At 50.4% G+C, this 17,857-nt stretch overlaps 2 protein-coding genes across 11 annotated transcripts in view; one reads left to right on the forward strand and one right to left on the reverse strand.

The window, feature by feature from the left end:
• Positions 1-2,018: 2,018 nt before the first annotated feature.
• The window catches only part of ICAM2 (intercellular adhesion molecule 2), a 53,593-nt gene continuing 37,754 nt past the window's right edge, over positions 2,019-17,857 (reverse strand). For 2 of the 10 annotated variants that reach the window (XM_074343476.1, XM_074343479.1), the window contains exons 2-5: positions 12,100-12,204; positions 10,085-10,351; positions 8,540-9,039; positions 7,858-8,022 (exon numbers count right to left, since the gene is read on the reverse strand). In XM_074343476.1, coding sequence (XP_074199577.1) covers positions 7,996-8,022; positions 8,540-9,039; positions 10,085-10,351; positions 12,100-12,204 — 899 coding nt within the window. In that variant the 3' untranslated portion in view covers positions 7,858-7,995. The other 8 variants (XM_074343482.1, XM_074343484.1, XM_074343483.1 and 5 more) reach the window with 8 other exon arrangements.
• On the forward strand, positions 3,922-6,988 carry PRR29 (proline rich 29). Its single transcript, XM_074343486.1, has 6 exons — positions 3,922-3,987; positions 4,276-4,351; positions 4,510-4,616; positions 6,175-6,419; positions 6,589-6,659; positions 6,851-6,988. Exons 1-6 carry the CDS (start codon positions 3,928-3,930, stop codon positions 6,877-6,879), a joined length of 588 nt encoding a protein of 195 aa, XP_074199587.1. The 5' UTR covers positions 3,922-3,927; the 3' UTR covers positions 6,880-6,988.

A 17,857-nucleotide genomic window follows, 5' to 3' on the forward strand; every position in this document is an offset into this window, starting at 1 on the left:
CTCGGGATCCCTCTCATCACTTCCAACCCTGCTGCAACTCCAGTTTGCTTTGCTGCTGGCCACTGTCTGGCATTCCTGCTCAGTGTTCCCTTGATAGCACACTGCTCTGTCTGTGGGCACTCGAGGGGAGGCAGTGGGAGGCAGCCGTCATTCCCAATAATGCTTCTGCCCTTTCGGGCACTGCCTACCACTGCCCAAAGCTCTGTGGAGTAAGACCGTCTTTAATGAGGGATTGACATCATTGAAGGGAATTATAACCCATGAGGAGGCAGGGATGCTACATCTGGTTGTATGGGTTGGGCACTGCACAATTCTGGACACCTATCACCTTTGTAGTCATTATAGATCAGTATATTTAAGATGGTCGTTTTCTAGCAAATGGTAGCAAAATGTCTAGAGGAAGGGGCTAATATTTCTAAGTTGCACAGGGTGCCATTTGGATTAGGGATGAGGTTGATGGGAAAACAAAAACTGTGTGTGAAATATGCCTTGTTTTCCAAAGCACAAGGGGAATGAATACCTCTCTTGGTAACAATAGTCCTCCTTGCTTTGAGGAACGGCTCCTCCCATACTTCAAATATGTGGTTCTCATGGGGTTTCCGGTTACACCCTGCCCCGGCCACGGAGCTGGACATGTCACCGAGGTCTGGCCAATCCTCTTGGTCACAGTGGTTGGTCCAAAAGCTGCATATGTGACTCAACCATAGCCAATCATGGCCCTTCCTGGGGACTTCTATGTATTGATACAAAAGAAAGATAATCTCTCCTTGGGATTGTCTAAGTATGTCTGGAGTAACTGAAGTACATCTGGAGGTGCCTGAGGTGTGTCTCCCACAAGTAGAAGAGTCAGTCTGTAGGAAGAGAGAACACCATGCACAGAGAGGGAAAAGGAGGGAGGGAGGGACCTGAAGACACCGGAGTCAGTTAAACTATGAGCCAACTCCATCACTATCCTTCCCTACATGAGCCCCCCAAATCCCTTTTCCCTAAGCTGGTTTGAGTTGAACTTCAGTCACCCACAAAGAAAAGAATTCTGCAAAGCAGAATCACCTGTCAGAAAACTGCATCCAGACCCTCAGAAATTGGCCTCATCACACCCTGGCCTGAGGAGTCAGTTTCTTCCCTGAGTCAGTTCATCTGGGGTGACTTTCTGGGAACTTCAGCAGGGGCTCCCCCAATTCCAGGGATCCCAAGAGGGGACGCCTCTGGACTCCAACAGCTTTTCCTTTCTGTTTGGCACTTCCTCATCTGTACAGAAAAGAAACACTGACATTTCCACTTCAATTCTTAAAAGGACCCTTTTTTCTACATTTCGATTTGAGAAGAGGAGGGGGCCTATTTTTCCATTTCCCTGGTTTTTAAAGTCTGCACACTCCTCCTTTGAGTGAATTGTCTTTATTTGCATACCTATTTCCCTATCATAGGACATTGGATAGCATTCCACTTTCAACGCCTAAAAATTACACTCTTAAAAAGAACACATTTGAGTAGAAGTCTTTTTTCATGTCTAGCTTATTTCCAGGAATACATTTACCAAGGCGACAGGGAGATATTTCCATAACTATTGTCTTGGGACACTTAAAAAAAACCCCACAACCCGCACCCCAGAGACTTAAATAAGAGTCCCCAGTAGGAAGAAATGGAAAAGGTTTAGGTGGCCTATTCAGCACCCCAAAGGAAATACTGGTAGGCAGGACAAGTAGCCCACAGGTTTCCTGCTGGTTTTCCACAGCCTTCTCGCCCTACTCTGGGCTTCCTTTAAAGGATGAGGGTGGCAGCCTCCTGGCTGGCCTCCCTGCCTCCAGCTTTGCCTCAGTTTAATCCAATGAGCGTTACACTCCCAGACAAATGTTCTTCAATGTCTATTTCCACATTTCACGTCACTGAACACAAATTTATCAGTCAGATTTTAGAATACGTTTTCCCAGGACTTTTCCGCAGCCTTGGGGCAGATGTGGAGAAAGTGGGAGGCGGGTATCTTAGTTTGACTCCCCGCAAAGCAGAACCTGAGACAAGGATTTGGAAGCAAGTAGTTTATTTGGAAGGAGGTCCCAGGAAGCAGTATGAGGGAGTGGAGAAGCTGGTAGGCTGCTGGATGGGGCGGCCCTTACAGCTTCTCAATAACTGCCTCTCTCCCCACCACCCTTCCTCCTTCCCTCTTTCATTCTCTACACACACACACACACACACACACACGCACATGCATATATACATGCATATTTGTGTTTTAAAACACAAATTAGATCTTACTATGCTTTCTGATTGTTTTGCTTAACTGCCTTGGACATCATTCCACATGAATAGGTGTATTCCTCACTAAAATTGGCAATGACGAATAGTCTTCTACTGGGAGGACACAACCCCATCAGACATATGTTCTAATTCTGGTTGACAGAAAGGTGTGAGGAACGAGATCAGTCTTCCTAAAACATGGCTGTGCACACGTTGTCCCCTTGTGTCTCTCCTGCTAAAAACCCACCCGTAGCTCTCCATTACCGACACCGCAAAGCCTAGCTTCTATAAACTGGCTTTGGAGTCTGACCTACGCCTGCCTGGGCCGCTGGGACTGCCCTCTACCCAGCTCCTCTTCCACAGCCTGGCAGTGCGAGCCACTGGGTCTTTACAGGCCCTGACCATTTCTGCATCTGTGCCTTTGCCCAGGCTGTGTCCGCAGCATAGGCTGCCCACACTGAGAGGGTCCCCACCGCCCTCGGAACACCATCCTTCAGTGACTGAGTGCTCTCTTTTGTGATCCCTTCCTGTACATCTCCCTCAGAGGAGATTTTGCACAGACTTGTATGTTTGCTCTCCTTTCATGGATATGTTTTCACTTGCCAACCAACGCTGGAACCAGTATGGCTGATCTCAGCTTGGTGTTGCTGTTGAAGCCATCACACCCACCGGGACAGCTAATGCGCTGCTCACAGGCCCTGGCCCATGGAGACAGGGACTAAGGTACAAAGGAGGAGGTGGGACACCAGGACTGCGGGGAAGGGGAGCTGAACAGAAGTGGGGGGTGGGGGAAGAGCAACTCAAGGGTGCTAATCCCAGCTTCCTGTTCGGAATTTCTTCGGCTGCTGCTCAGGCTCTATCTTAGGATGGTCACAGCTGCCGAAACAGATCTCTCCTTTCACCTGTTCTTAAGCAAAGACCTTGATAACTTCCTGTCAGAAGAATGCATGCTCTGATAATTTTTCGAGAATGAGGGACACTGTGGGCACTGGTGTGAAACTCCCCAGACTTTTCCACGTCTTTGGAGAAGCGGTTCCCCTTGATCAGGAACCAGGGAGCAAACAGTTACAAGCAGGGAGTCAAGGGGCCAGCCACCAGTTTCTGGCCAGGGCTCAGACTTTGCTGCAACCTTGGTTGGTGTTTCCTTCCTTGGTCTGCTCCAGAAACCACTCTTGGACCCATAGGACAGCCCTCTGATTCAGAGTGACAGGGGGCAGATCCTCTGCCCTCCTCATTCACCTGCCCCTTGCACCCAAGCCTGCTCCTACAGAATTCTCTATATCTGCTTAAGTCATTATCCCTAATCAGCTGGGCTCTAGGACCAGAAAACCGAGTGTCTGACTTCGGGCGGGCCTCCCTAGTCGCTCACACACTCACTCAACTAACACCAACTAGAGTCCCCATGCAAGGGATGCGCAAGAATAAGGGGTACAGCGAGGGATGGGACGCGATACACAGGGAGTCCAGGCGCAGGGGTTTGGAGGCGGACATCGGGAAAGAGACGGGCCTCCGAGGGTAGAGGGTGAGGGTCCTCGGGGACCCTTGGTCGCAGAGGTACAGAGAGAAGGGAGAGAGGCGGCGATATCGGGTGAAAGCCGCAGGCGCCCGGAGCATGGGCGGACCTGCGCATGCGCCGATGGAGACTTTGGCGTCCCCCAGCGTCGTCAAGGTAACCCTGATCCACCACAGCTGGTCATGGAATCAGGGACTGGAGGGAGCTGGGGTCATCCCCCAGCCCAGAGTGCAGCCCTGACGGTGAAGGCTGAGCGGGGGAGTGGAGCCTGCCTTTACCCAAGAGGCCAGGGGTGGGGGTGGCTGGGTTGGGGAGCTGTCTCGGGAGGGTCTGAACTTCGGGTGGGGCCCTATTGGGTGGGTGAGGAGAGCGACCCCAGCCAGAGAGGAAAAGATAACAAGAGAGCTGGTAGGCATCTGGGGGGAAAAAGGAGAATGCGGCTCCTGGGGGGTTAGGGAGGCAACTCAGCGTGAGGCTGTGGTCCTCATTCCTTCCCCACCTAGCCTGACTGAGTCTCCCCCTCCCCCCAGCCCTGGGTGACCATTCTGCAGCCCCTCCCGTGGGCCATCCCACCTCCATCCCCGCAGACAAGCCCCGTGAAGGAAGGTGAGACTCCGGGATCTCTCCACGTTGTACCCACCTCTGCCTGTCCTTGCTGCACGCCCCTTTCCGCGCCCCTGGCTGGTCACTGGGGAAAAGGCCCTAGGGTCGGAGCAAGGGCAGAGGGAGGCCTGGCATGGACCTGCTGAACTCCGGTCCCCTAGGCCTGCTGGAGCTGATGCTGCTGCAGAATGCACACATGCACCAGCTGCTTCCGACTGCCCAGGTGGCAGCAGCCCTCGACCCCTGGCCTGCCTGGCCCCGCCCTCAGGTGCGTGGGCTGGGGGTGGGGGAGTAGGGGGTGGGCCACCGGGCCGCCCATCTGCAGGTCCAGAGATGAGGAGCCATCTGGGGTTCCCCGATCTTGAGAAAAAGGACCAGGCAACAAAGGAGCCAGAGACAGCCCACACCCATCTCGCTGGGTCTCTTTGGCATCTGTTATCTGCAAGGCCCCGTGTCAGCCTCCATGGGGTGGCGGTAGGAGGGCCCCAAAATCCAGACATTGAAGATTTTGTTTTCAAGGTTGCTCTGCAGTGCACGCCCCCACTGGCTTGCAGGCCCAGGAGGGCAGGCACCATTGCACTGGGGCCTGCAGGGTGCCTGATACTTTTAGGGCTTAACTGATATTTACTGAACAAGTGAATGAATACATGAATGACTGTGAATACAAGGCAACTTTGACTGTGATTGGCACAAAGTGTGAGTGCCACCTGGTTGGGGCATGAGGAAAAGGTCCTTGGAGGAGCAGGTGGCCTTGGAACCAGCCCTTGAAAGCCAGGTAGGATTCTGATGCTTGGAAGAGGTGAGGGGTGTCTCCACCATCCAGGCTGGCAGGGGCTGAGTCAGGAGGTCAACCAGTGCTGGGCACCTTGAGAGGTCTGGAGAAGTGACAGCTGGGTGGAAGGAGGATGCCTATCAGTTTGAGTAGAGCAGGCTTCTAGGCGGGGCTGGTCAGAGGAGTCCAGGCTGAGGGAGACCCTGAGAAGCTGCTGCGGGCCCTCACCCCCAGGCCCTCACAGGGCCCTTGGGATGAGCGCCACCCCGTCACCAATGAGGCATAGGTGGGTCCAGGGACTGAGGGTTGACATAGGCTGGGACCTGGGACCCTTTACTGCAGTGCTTGCACCTAGACAAATGTCTCCTCCAGCAACAGGATATAAAAGGCACAAACTACAAAGGGCACGAAGTAACTGCACGCACGCGCGCTCGGGGCAATGATGAACAGTAAGATGCAAAAAGGTCACAGATCAACTGCCACGTCTGAGGTGCAGAGACCAAAAGCAGGGAACTGCGCATGACCCCTGCACACAGCACCACCAAGGGGGTGGGCAGACCACCTAGGCCACCCCTGCAGCCAGACCCACCGATCAGCCCCCACCGTCTCCCCATCTAAGGAACCAGCCCAGCCTCCTGGGGGAGCGACCAAGGGCACCTGTTTGTTGTTCCCAGTGAATTCCCAGCCTGAATTCCTTGTCTAGTCTCTTATCCGTTTCTGTTGATTAAAGAGACCTAGGACCCAGAATCCATAACAGGGTGAGACGAGGGGCAGCTTGCTGGTCCCCCTGCCCCAGCTCTGGAGTCATACCTGGATTCCTCCAGTCCCTGCTTGGCCACTTATTAGCTGAGTGACCTTAGAAAAGTTGCTTAACCTCTGAGCCTCAGTTTTCCCACCTGCGAAATAAACAGTAACTGTCTCCAAAGCGCCTTGCTTGCCAGTAGTAAAGTCCCAATGAACAGTAGCCATTTTCTGTGGTGTATCTCGGGAAGTGATTTCAAGGAGTGGAGACTCATCCTGTATCATCTCCCATTCCTTTGTGCACAATCCCCAGGTCTACCTGGAGGGTCAACAGGAGGAGTGGAAGGAGGAGGAGGAGGAGGAGGAGGAGGAAGAGATGAGGGCTCAGGAAGAAGGCCCTTTGGTGTTCCACCATCACTACCTGCCCTGCCCGATGCCCGCTCTGGGAGCCCTGCTCCCTTGGCCAGCTCCTCTCATTTCCTCTCCCCTCCATCAGCCTCACTTGCAGGACACAGCCAGGGTTCAGCACCGTCCTCCTGCCTCTGGGAAAAGGCAGATGTAAGTGAGGTTGAGGGGGGCGGGGTCTGGGAGCTGCCAGGGCCCTTCTCTGAGGCTGGGCTGGAAGAGGTGGCCAGAGGCTGAGGGTGGAGATACTTGTGGGTAAAATTCCAGGGGCCACCCTGGGGCCTCTGATGGGAGGGTCTTTCTTTTCTCTTACCCACCTCAGGCGAGCCGTGCCCCCACCTCCACCCCCCAGTGCCACAGAGACTGTGGGTGCAGATGTACCCCCGGCTTCAGGTAGGTACTAGATGGATGGGCAGCGGGGCCCAGGCCTAGGGGTGGATCAGAAGACCAGTAGGGCCACGTGCCCTGTGTGTAGCAGGAACTCAGGTGTCACTGGCAGGCAACTGGCCTGTCCCCTTCCCTTTTCCTCCTTGGGGTCCATGGAAGCAGGAGGGAGTCAAGATGAGGGTGCTGTCTCCCCCCAGACTACTATGATGCCGAGAGCCTACCGTGAGGACACACCGTGGCCCTGGGATCCACGCCAGCTTCATCATGAGGCTGGAAACAGCCCTGAAGACTCCGTTTGCCAACCCTGCACTCACACCTGACAGCCCTTCTTACTCCCTCAACGAACACCAGGCCCTCTCCCTTAGGTCAATCAGTCCCCTCTCCACTCCAGGGAGACCTTGAACCAGCCAGATCTCTGCTCCTGAGGGAGAGCCCCTTAGAGCAGTGCCCAGGTCCTGGAAGCCACATGAACGCCCAGTCCTGCCCCACTGACAGCTGCCTGGGCTAGGGAAGGCCTGAGAACCAGATACCCCCTTCGACCTCCTCCCCTCCCCTCCTTCTGGGATGACTAGGGCTGCAGTATCTCGGTTTGGCCCAATAATGAGCGGGAAGTATGAGGACAGGACTGCTTATGTTATCCATGGCTCTCTGAAGGCCCAGTGATGGGGGAGACCCTCGGGGCTCCTGCTCTTACCCTGTAAGCTGGCTCTGTTGGGAGAAAGGAGAGGTCAGTGCCATGTCCTGCTCCAACGGGAAGTCGCCTGTGTTTCCAGAGGGCCATGGGGGAACAGTGTCTCACTGCTCCTCTGGCCAGATTGCGTCTCCCCCACCCTCCCCCAGGAGGAATGAGTCACCCAGGGCGGATGAGGGTGAGTGAACGGTGCCTGGGCTGGTCAGCATGGAGGCGCCCAGGGCCTGGGCTCGCTGGGGCTCTGGAAGGCCCCTGTGAAGGAGAGGGTGGAGGGAGGCTGACGAGACATTTGGAGACAGAAGTCCAGCAAGGCCTGGTGGGTCCCCTTCCTGGCCATTCCCAGGAGGAGACTGAGGCATGGGGTTAAGTCCAGGGGTCTGTGTTCGGACTAGGAAAGGAAATGGCCCCAAGTCCTCTGCTGCTTGTCACAGTGTCCTTCAGCCAGGGCTGGACCACAACCCTAAGGAGCCACACTCAGTTCCAGTGGCCATGCCGCTCAGGCAGGCTGTGCTGGGTGGGTCCCTCTCAGCCTCATCCAAGCAGCCTGCACCCTGTAGATACCTCTCCGCCTCTGGTTACCCTGCTGGCCGAAGACAAAGCAGAGCAGGACGGATGTCACAAACAGGAGCAGCACCGACACGACCACGATGATCACCATCCAGTTGTCTTGCACAGGCTCTGGGGAGGGAGGGGACAGTGGTCTTTGAAGTCCTCTGGTCCTAGGCGTCACAGCCTAAGGGGGAGCAGAGGTCCACCCATCACCCACCTGACCCTCGTCCATCCTGCAGTCACCTTGTGTTGCAGACATGAGTGGCAAGTTGGGTATTAACTAGGGGGAAGGCAGACTAGGGTCCTGGCCACCAGCCAGGCCTCTGTGAGACCACCAGGGCCCAGATGTCCCCTTGGCACCGGCCCCTGGCACCAGCATGTGGTTGCTGTACATTATGGCCTGGACAGTGGCATGGTCCAGGCTGAGCCCCTCCCTGGGTGGAGATGAGGGTGCTTCTACCAAACCATGTGAAGACACGGAACATCTTGGCCATCTAGAGTCACAGAACAGTGGAGCTCCAGGGGACCTACGGGGTCAGTCAGGCCAAACTTCTCAAGTGGAGCCGGGCCAAGGCCAGGGAGAGGAGCTTGACTTGGTCAAGGTCCCGCAGCTCACTAATGGTCAAGCAAGTAGTTGGGGTCTAACCTGGGAGCTTGGAGAGAGTTCCAGGGAGGAGACAGCGCTAGAGGGAAGCCTTGGTACAAGTGCGGGGCCGTGGGAGCCTCCCCCTGAGCCGGCAGAGAGCAGGGCAATGGCTTTTTCTTCTTCCGAGGGGCTGAAACGTGAACTGTCTCCCTCCACCTCCTCTGGGGGCTCCCCCTCACCAAAGACCTCCAGCGCCTGGGAGTCTGAGACGCTGTCAACGACCTTCACGCCGCGAGTCCGCAGGTCCATCTTGGCCTGGCAGGAGAAGTTGTGGGAGCTGTCTTCCAGCTGAGCCTCGGCGCTGTACGTGACCATGGCCTCTTGAGGGGAAAGTGCTGTCCCCTCAAAGGTCTGGCTGTGCAAGACCTCACTGCCACGGAGCAAGGTGACAGTGAGGCCCTCGAGGGGCGCCACGGAGGGCACCCTGCACTCGATGGTGAACGGGCTCCCTACGGCCACCCGCGTGGGCTGCAGCTTCAGCAGCACTTGCTTTGGAGGGTCTGCAGGGAAGGAGGAAGGCAGGTCTGGTCAGGATGGAGGTGCAGAAGCAGCAGGCCCCACTCAGCCAGGACCATCCCCTGTTACCACGTGTTCTCAGGAAGTGGGCTGGGGCCTGGACTGCTCTAGAGGGTCAAGAGAGGAAGGAGGAAGCAGGTCAGCGTGAAGGAGGAACTGGGTGGTTGTTTTCCGGACATGACGATTTCTGGAATGGACAAGAATGGAGGGGGCCTGGGGTCTACAAGGAAAAGCTCCAGAATCTGTAATACAACCAACTAGAAGGATATACAAGGTTTGGATCTGTCTCCTTCCTCTCTGGAAATTAAATACAAATTTCAAAAGTTAAACAGATTGGATAACTATGTTGAAGGAGACTTCCAAAGGAGTACTCATGGGAACTGGGCCGTGAATTGTGAGATTCTTAAGAGGTGCAGGCTGGAGTCAGCCACCTCTATCCTTCTCCATCAAACTCAGTAGTCCCTTGGTTCTTCTTTGAATTACAATAACTTGCCCCCCGTCACCAAATGACAATACGTTAGACTAAGGGCATCTTCCTCCTCTTTTGATCCACTGATGATGGTAATGAGGACTTGAGCACCACCCTTGGTGCCGAGCTATTGAGAGAACCCTGGCTTATCCAAGGTCTCCGTAGCCTGTGGGCAGGTTGTGTGATGGTCACACCTTTGCCAAGGGCCCTCAGGGGAAGATACAACCACCGGGTGGTGCCTCACCCTTTTCTCCAGGAGGCGAAAGGGCTACTGGGGTGTACCAGTGCTCCTGACGGGCACCACGCTGCTTGTGCTGGGGTTTCTAGCAGCTTCAAGGAATCCAGGGGAGGGTGTGAGCAGACACTGAGCCCCCGGTCCAGGTCCTGCTCCCTGTCACCCCAGGAGCCCAGGGAAGTGGGGGCCAAACCGAGAGCAGTCAGCAGCAAGAACACAGCGGCTCTGCGAATACCCAGTAGACACAGGCTGTGGCCTGGGGAGGGGCCCCGCAACACAGCACTCACAGAACACAGGGGAGGGGGCCCCACAACATAGCACTCACAGTACAGGCCGACGTTGAGACTCTTGGACCCCTGCTTCCTGGAGCACCAGAAAAAGCAACGCATACTCGAATTCTGGGAGACATTGAAAATCATAAACAATTTCCACTGCGGGGAATCTTGAAGGACAATCTTGTCTAGGCTGGTCTCCAGACCACCGTTCTCTGGTTTGGTACAGTTGGTACTACAGTTAATCACCTGGGATCCTCCATGCTTCACCATTGGCTGCTCTGGTGACACGTGTACCTCGAATGCCTCCTCACCAGACCCTGGAAGACAAGAAACACTGGGCAGCACGTGTCCCCACTGCCCTGCCCAGTAGAGCTGCCTATGGCTGCCAGTGTGATCAAAGAAGAGGGGTCCAAGAAGAAAGGCCAAGGATGGCCCCTCTGGTCCTCTCCCCTTGTTCAGACCTGATCGCCTGGTGTCGAGACCAAGGAGGCTGCCCCCACAGCTCGCTCCCTGCCTCTGGTTGCTCTTCCTCCAGCTCTGTCACCTCAAGATTAGTCTTTCTGATGCACATCTATTTCCATGCTGAGGGATCTTCAAGGACCAGCCCAAATGTCTCCTCCTGTGAAACGGAGGTGGACTGTGTCCTCTGAGCCTCCATGGCTGTGGGATTGACACTTCCCTCCCTTCTTTCCTTCCTCTGCAAATCCTTTTTGACCACCAGCTGTGTGCCAGGCACTTCTAGGCTCTGGGGATCCAACAGGCACCAAAGCGCACAAAACCCCACCCTTGCAGAGCTCAAGCTGTAGTAAAGGAGACAGGCGATAACGAACAAGTGAAATAGGCAGCCTGTCACTTGGTGGTTAAGTGCCTGGGAAAGGAAACAGGGAGCGGGGCGGGGTTGCCATGTTAAACAGCGTAGTCAGCACAGGCCTCACGGAAACACCAGTGTTTGAGCAAAGATAAGAAGTTGTGGTGGATGGCTGGTGGCAGGGCCCAGAGTGGCACTGGGAAAGCCCAGCAGGGATCTGCAAGTGGAGGGAACTGCCAGAGGAAAGACCCCGGGGCCAGGCCAGAGGAGACACGGATGGTTGGAGCTTAGCAAAGAGGAAAGCAAGGGGAGGTGAGATCAGAAAAGGAATGTGACCATATTGCAAATGACTGATATTCATGCTGATTCTCCCTTAGACATTTTGGAGCTTCTGGAGGGCAGGGCTCGGGTTTTGCATGTTTCCCTTTGTGTCAGCACAATGCCCTGTGTGTGGCATAGAGCCAAGAAGTGTTTCATGCATGAAGACGGGGCCCTCGGCGCTCACCTCCCCCCAGGTGATGACCAGAAGATGCTTGATCCTAGCAAGCTGGGTCTGTCTGCGTCCTAAGCTCCCGCCACACCGGCAAGCCCCTCTTAGCCCTCAACTAATAGCATAATGAAGGGGCGAGAGAGGGGCTTTGCAGGAATAGGGAACTAGATTTGAATCCTTAGTTTGCCAGGTACTAGCTGTGTGGCCTTGTGCAAGGTTATTCCTCTCTCTCAGCCTCTGCTTCCCCATCTGTCATGTGGGCTGGGTTGTCATGAAAAGCACCTGGCGGGTTGTCCAGAACAGACTGCTGGGCACATGCTGGCATTTTCCTTCCCGTCCCCTGGACCCGGTGGAAGAGGTTTCATTTTCACTTTTGATCCAGAAGGCGATGCCCTCTGCTGTCCGCCAGGCCACATCTGCCAACCAGCTGGGGCGTGCCCTTACCTTCCCCTGAACTCTGTCTCCCTTCACCTCCTGAGGCCCCTACCTAGCCCACCATTCGGCCTCCAACCAGCCACATCCACATGCCAGGAAGCTGTGCGGCCCAATCAACCTAGCGTCCAAAATCCCAGGACCCCCACCCGCTGCCCAGGGTCATGGGAAGCCAGGCTGGCACAGCATCCTGTACCCATTATGGGCAGCTGCTGGGCTCAAATCCTCAGAGACTTCTGGACCAGAATCCCTTCTCACACCTGAAGCCAAGGGAGCAGGCGACCCACCCTCTGGGCTGGCACATGCCCAGTCAGGAACCCCAGGCCCTGGCTCACCTGGGCAGCAGAGCAGGGCGAGAAAAGCCACACACAGTCCCCAACAACAAAAAGGGGACATCTTGAGCGGTGTCCACAGGCTCTCAGGGAACAGCCGAGGACTACCTAGAGAGAGTTGAAAGGCGGAGGTCAGGGACTGGTGGCCTGGAGCCACAGCCCAGAACTCTCAGCCTCTGTGCACTGATGACTGCATTTCCTCTTATTATCTCAGTGGTCCTGGGGAAGCCACGTGGATTGTAAGAATCCAGGAGGCAGAGGGCATAACCTAGTCCTCCTGGCACGCTCCCATTAGAGGCAGGGCACGTGCTGGGTGCACATGTGTTTGAGTGACATGTAGACACAGAGGACAGTGATGCCCACAAGCCCCACATCTAGGGAGCCCCAAATCCCACAGGACACACTGCTGGGGCTCCCTCAGGGAAGAGAGAATCTAAAGTCAGGTCCCATTCAGGTCACACGGTCACCACAGCTCAGTAGGCAGAGACTCCTGGGCAGGTTTGTTGGTGCTCTGGTCACCTGCCTAGCACGAGGCTACTGCAACCTTGACACCCTGCTCAGCCTTCAATTCAACCAGCCCCTGACTCAGCTATACAGGGACACCTTGAGGGAAATGCTCCCATCGTAGCTCCCCAGCAGTCTGGACTGTTACAGACAGAGGTACCAAGGATCAAGCTGGCTGGGGACCAAACCCCCAGGTTCCATTTCCCTGGCTTGGCTCATGGTGCACCCTACTCCAGGCAGGTAGCCTTGATCCTGGGGCTCAGGACCTGAGGAGTTGCAATGTGTTGCTAGACAGGATATGTTAGCACTGAGGGCATCCCCAGAAGCAGTGAGCAGGTGACAGGGGAATTTGATGGTCTGGAGGGCCTTCCCCGGAGGCTTCTGACCAAGACACCTCCAGTCTTCTGAGGCCCCAGTTATGGACCTGATACCCTGGGGACTGACAGGGCTTGGGAAAGGCAGGAGAGGAGAAAGTTTGCTTGTTTTCTTAGGGGCACCCCAGATACGGACTTCCAAAGGGACGCCCCAGTGTTTTGGGGACTCAGGCCAAACTGCATTCCTGGGTTGGAAGGGTGGGGTGAGGTCGTGCCCTTCTCTTTGGCTAATGAGGTCAAAGGATGTTATTACTGTGTGTAGATGTCAGGTCCAGGGAAGACCCTAGATGGTGCCACTGGGCTTCAGAAAAATGCCCAGCGAAGATGGAGGAAAGGGTGGAGCTGTAACCCTAGTCCAGGGATCTGATGCCACATAGGCTACAGGAAACCCTCCTCCAACCCAAGCTAGATGCCAAGGGGGTGGCCCCAGGGGCTCAGACAGTGGGTGCTGCTATAGTAGAGACTGTGGTTTCTGCTGGGTCAGAATAAGAATAACAACAACAACAAAAATAATAGCAATAATAATACAACAGTGAACATTTACTGACAAAGCACTCAACACATATTAACTAATCAACATCCGACTATGAGGTAGTTACTGCCCCCTCTTACAGACAAGGAAACTGAGGCCCAGAGTGATTAAGTGACTTTCCCAGGGTCACATACCTAGGAAAGCAGTCATGAAGTTGATGAAAGAAATGGGAGACAACTACAAATGGAAAGAGATCTGTGCCCATGGGCTGGAAGAATTAATATTATTAAAATGAACATACTACCCAAAGCAATCTACAGATGCAATGCAATCCCTATCAAAATACCATAGGCATGTTTCACAGAACTAGAACAAAGAATTCTAAAATTTGTATGGAAACACAAATGACCCCAAATATCCAAAGCAATCTTGAGAAAGAAGAATAAAGTTGGAGGTATCATGCTCTCTGTTTTCAAACAATATCACAAAGCTACAATAATCAAAACAGTATGGTACTGACACAAAAATCGATAGAGCTCAGAAATAAGCCCAGATTATATAGTCAATTAATCTACAACAAAGGAACCAAGAAGAAACAATGGGGAAAAGAGAGTCTCTTCAATCAATAGTGTTGGAAAAACTCAACAGCTACATGCAAAGAGTCACACTAAATGACTTTCTCACATCATATACAAAACTAAACTCAAAATGGATCAAAGACTTGAATGTAAGAACTGAAACCATAAAATTTGTAGAAGGAAACACAGGCAGCACACTCTTTGGCATTCATCTTAGCAATATTTTTTGGATATGCCTTCTCAGGCAAGGGAAGCAAAAGCAAAAATAAATAAATACATCAAAGTAAAAAGCTTTTGCAGAGTGAAGGAAACTAGCAACAAAATGGAAAGGCAGCCTAAAAGTGGGAGAAGATATATGCAAATGGTATACCCAATTCAGGGTTCATATCCAAAATATACAAAGAATCATACAACTCAACATTAAAAAAAAAAACAAAGAAAAAACCATATTAAAAAATGGGCAGAGGATCTGAAGAGACATTTTTCCAAAGAAGACATACAGATGGCCAAGAGGCACATGAAAATTTACTAAATGTCACTAGTTATCAGGGAAATGAAAATCAAAAGCACAATGAGATATCACTTCACATCTGTCAGAATGGCTATCCTCAAAAAGACAACAAATAACAAGTGTTGGCAAGCATGTGGAGAAAAGGGAACACTTTTGTAGTGTTGGTGGGACTGTAAATTGGTGAAAAGACTATGGAAAACTGTATGGAGGTTCCTCAAAAACATTAAAAATAGAACTGCTATTTCACTTCTGGGTATTGTCTTAAAGGAAACAAAAACACTAATTTGGAAATATAGAGTCACAACAATGTTCATTGCAGCACGATTTACAATAGCCAACAGATGGAAGCAGCCTAAATGTGCACTGATATACATGGATAAAGAAGTGGTATAGCTACACAATGGAATACTATTCAGCCGTAAAAATGAGATCTTGCCATTTGCAACAATATGGACGGATCCCGAGGGTATTATGCTAAATGAAATAAATCAGACAGAGGAAGGCAAATACTTTATGATGTCACTTATATGTAGAATCTAAAAAACAAAACCAACAAACAAAACCAAACAAAAACAGACTCCTAGATACAGAGAACAAATGGGTGGTTGCCAGAGCGGGGAGGGGAGAGAGGAGTACAAAATCGGTGAATGGGATTAAGAGGCACAAAACTCCAGTTACAAAATAAGCCACCAGTATATAATACACAGCATAAGGAATACGGTCGATAATATTGTAATCACCCTGTATGGGGACCGATGGTTACTAGACCGACCATAGTCATCATTTCATAATGTATGCAAATGCCAGACCACTATGTAGAACACCTGAAACTAACACAATATTGTACATTATATTTCAATTTTAAAAATTAAAATAATGTATCTTAAAATTAAAAAAGGAACTAGAAGACTACACAAATTCATAGAAAGAGAAAGTAGAACAGTGGTTGCCAGGGGCAGAGGGCAGGGGGAAATGGTGAATTGTTTGTTTAATGGGTATAGTTTCTGTTTTACAAGAGAAAAAAGTGTTGGCAGTTTGTTGCAAAACAATGTGATTGTAACACAACCAACTATACCTTTAAGAATGGTTAAATGGTGAATTTGATGTTATGTGGATCTTACCACAATTAAAAATAAAAGACTGTAAACCATTTATGCCAAGAAATATGAAACAAAGTAGACCAAATCTTAGAAAAATAGACCTTACCTAACTTGATTTAAGCAGGAATAAAAAGCCTGAATGGTTTCACAGCTATTAAAAAAATTAAACCCATAAATTAAAATCTTCCTACAAAGAAATTACCAGCTCTAGATAGTGTTACAGAAGTTTCAGGAGAGATAATTCTGATTTTATAAAAACTCTTTCTGAGAATGGAAATAGCAGGAACACACTCTCATTCTTTCTATGAGGACAGTGTAACCTTAATCCCGAAATCAGACAAGTATAGGATGAAAAAGAGAAATCAAAGACCAATCTCACTCATGAATACAGATGCAACAATTATAAGAAAAATATAAGCAAACCACATCTAGCTGTGTATTAAGAATATTAGCCATCACATCCAAGTTGGGCTTATCTCAGCTATGCAAATGTGGTCTAACAATAGAAGGGAAACCTCCACATGTCATTAGCTTATCAGAAATCCCAACAGAATTGAACTTCCTTTGCCTACAGCTACAGCATCAACACTTTTAACTGGCTTTTCCTCCTTCCCTGTTTTAGTCTCCCTGCTCCTTCAATCCTGCTTTCTGGCATCACCTCTCAAATAATCCACCTGAACCCAAGTCCTTATTCCAGGCTCTGCTCTTGAAGGAACCCAGACTAAAAACTTACATTAACTCATTTAAGAAGAAAAAACATATGATCATCTTAACAGTTCCAGGAAAAATAATTGATGACATTCAACATCCTTTCATAATAAAAACTCTTAGGAAACTAGCAGGAAAGTTCCTTAACCTGATTAAGGAAACTTACAATATAGATTTTTTTTTAATGAGCAAATCTAAGGGGCGTTTCCTTTAAAGTCAGGAACCAGACAGGAATGCCCACTATCCCTGCTTCTACTTAGCATTATACCAGAGGCCCTAGACAATGAAGAAGGAAGAAGAAGAAAATAAAGGCCTAGCAATGGGAAAAGAGCAAAATTATCAGTATTTTCATACGATACGGTTGCTTAGAGAGAAAGTCCAAAAGATCGATCAGACAAGTAATTCAAAAGAACAAGAGATTTTAGCAAGGGAGTTAGCTCTAAGATCAATATCCAAAAAGGAATTGCTTTTGTGTATATGGGTAACATACAAAAATATAATTTAAAAGATATACCATTGACAATAGTAAAAAGATAAGAACAAGTCTGGCAAAACATATAGAAGACCTATACAAAGAAAGTGATAAAACATTACTGAAAGACATTACATGCACCCTAAATAAATGGGAAGATAGCTCATGTTCATGGATAAGAGATTCAGTATCATAAAGAGGACAATTCTCTCCTTACAAATTTAATGCAATTCCAACTGATCCCAATAGAATTTTCCATGGAAAAGAAGAGCTGATTATAAAACTTACATGGGAGAACAAAGGGACAAAGACAAAGAAGAATAAAACAAGTGGATTTGCTCTACTAAATATTAAGACTTACTATAAAATATGGTATTAGCGCAGATGTAGGCTAATTAACTGATGGAACAGAATAAAGAGGCCAGAAATAGGCTTGTATGAAACTCTGATACATGACAGAGGTGGCATTGTAGATCACTGGGTGAAAGAAGGGTCTGTTAAATAGATGACACTGGATCAAGCGGTTAACTATAAGGAGAAAAAAAGAGGAGAAATGTATCTCTGCCTCACTCAAATGTAGAAATTAATTCCATCCAGTTTAAGGACTTTTATGGAAAAGAACACCGTTAAAACTTCTATGAGAAAATATAGGAGACTATTTTTGTGTCTTTGTGGCAAGGAAGAATTTCTTAAGCCAGACCTCAAGATCACCAATACTAGAATAACAGCTGGTAATTTTGATTATATTGAAGATACAGACAAACATTTCAAAGAAAGCAAAACATCTAGACAAATGAAAAGATGATTTAACTCAACAGCGGCCAGGGAATTTAAAATGAAAAGCACAATGGGATATCATTTTATATCTACTAGACTGGCAAAAGTTAAGAGCTAACAAGACCAATTGCTGGAGAGGTTGTGGGTCAGAAGAAACTTATAATTGCTGATGAGAGTGTACATTGGATCTCTCAGAAATAATCAGGCATTATCTTGTAAAGCTGAATGTCCTTTATACTCTAAACCCACAATTCCACCCTTAGAT

Source organism: Camelus bactrianus, chromosome 16, assembly GCF_048773025.1.
Source record: "Camelus bactrianus isolate YW-2024 breed Bactrian camel chromosome 16, ASM4877302v1, whole genome shotgun sequence".
NCBI classification, from domain to species: domain Eukaryota; kingdom Metazoa; phylum Chordata; class Mammalia; order Artiodactyla; family Camelidae; genus Camelus; species Camelus bactrianus.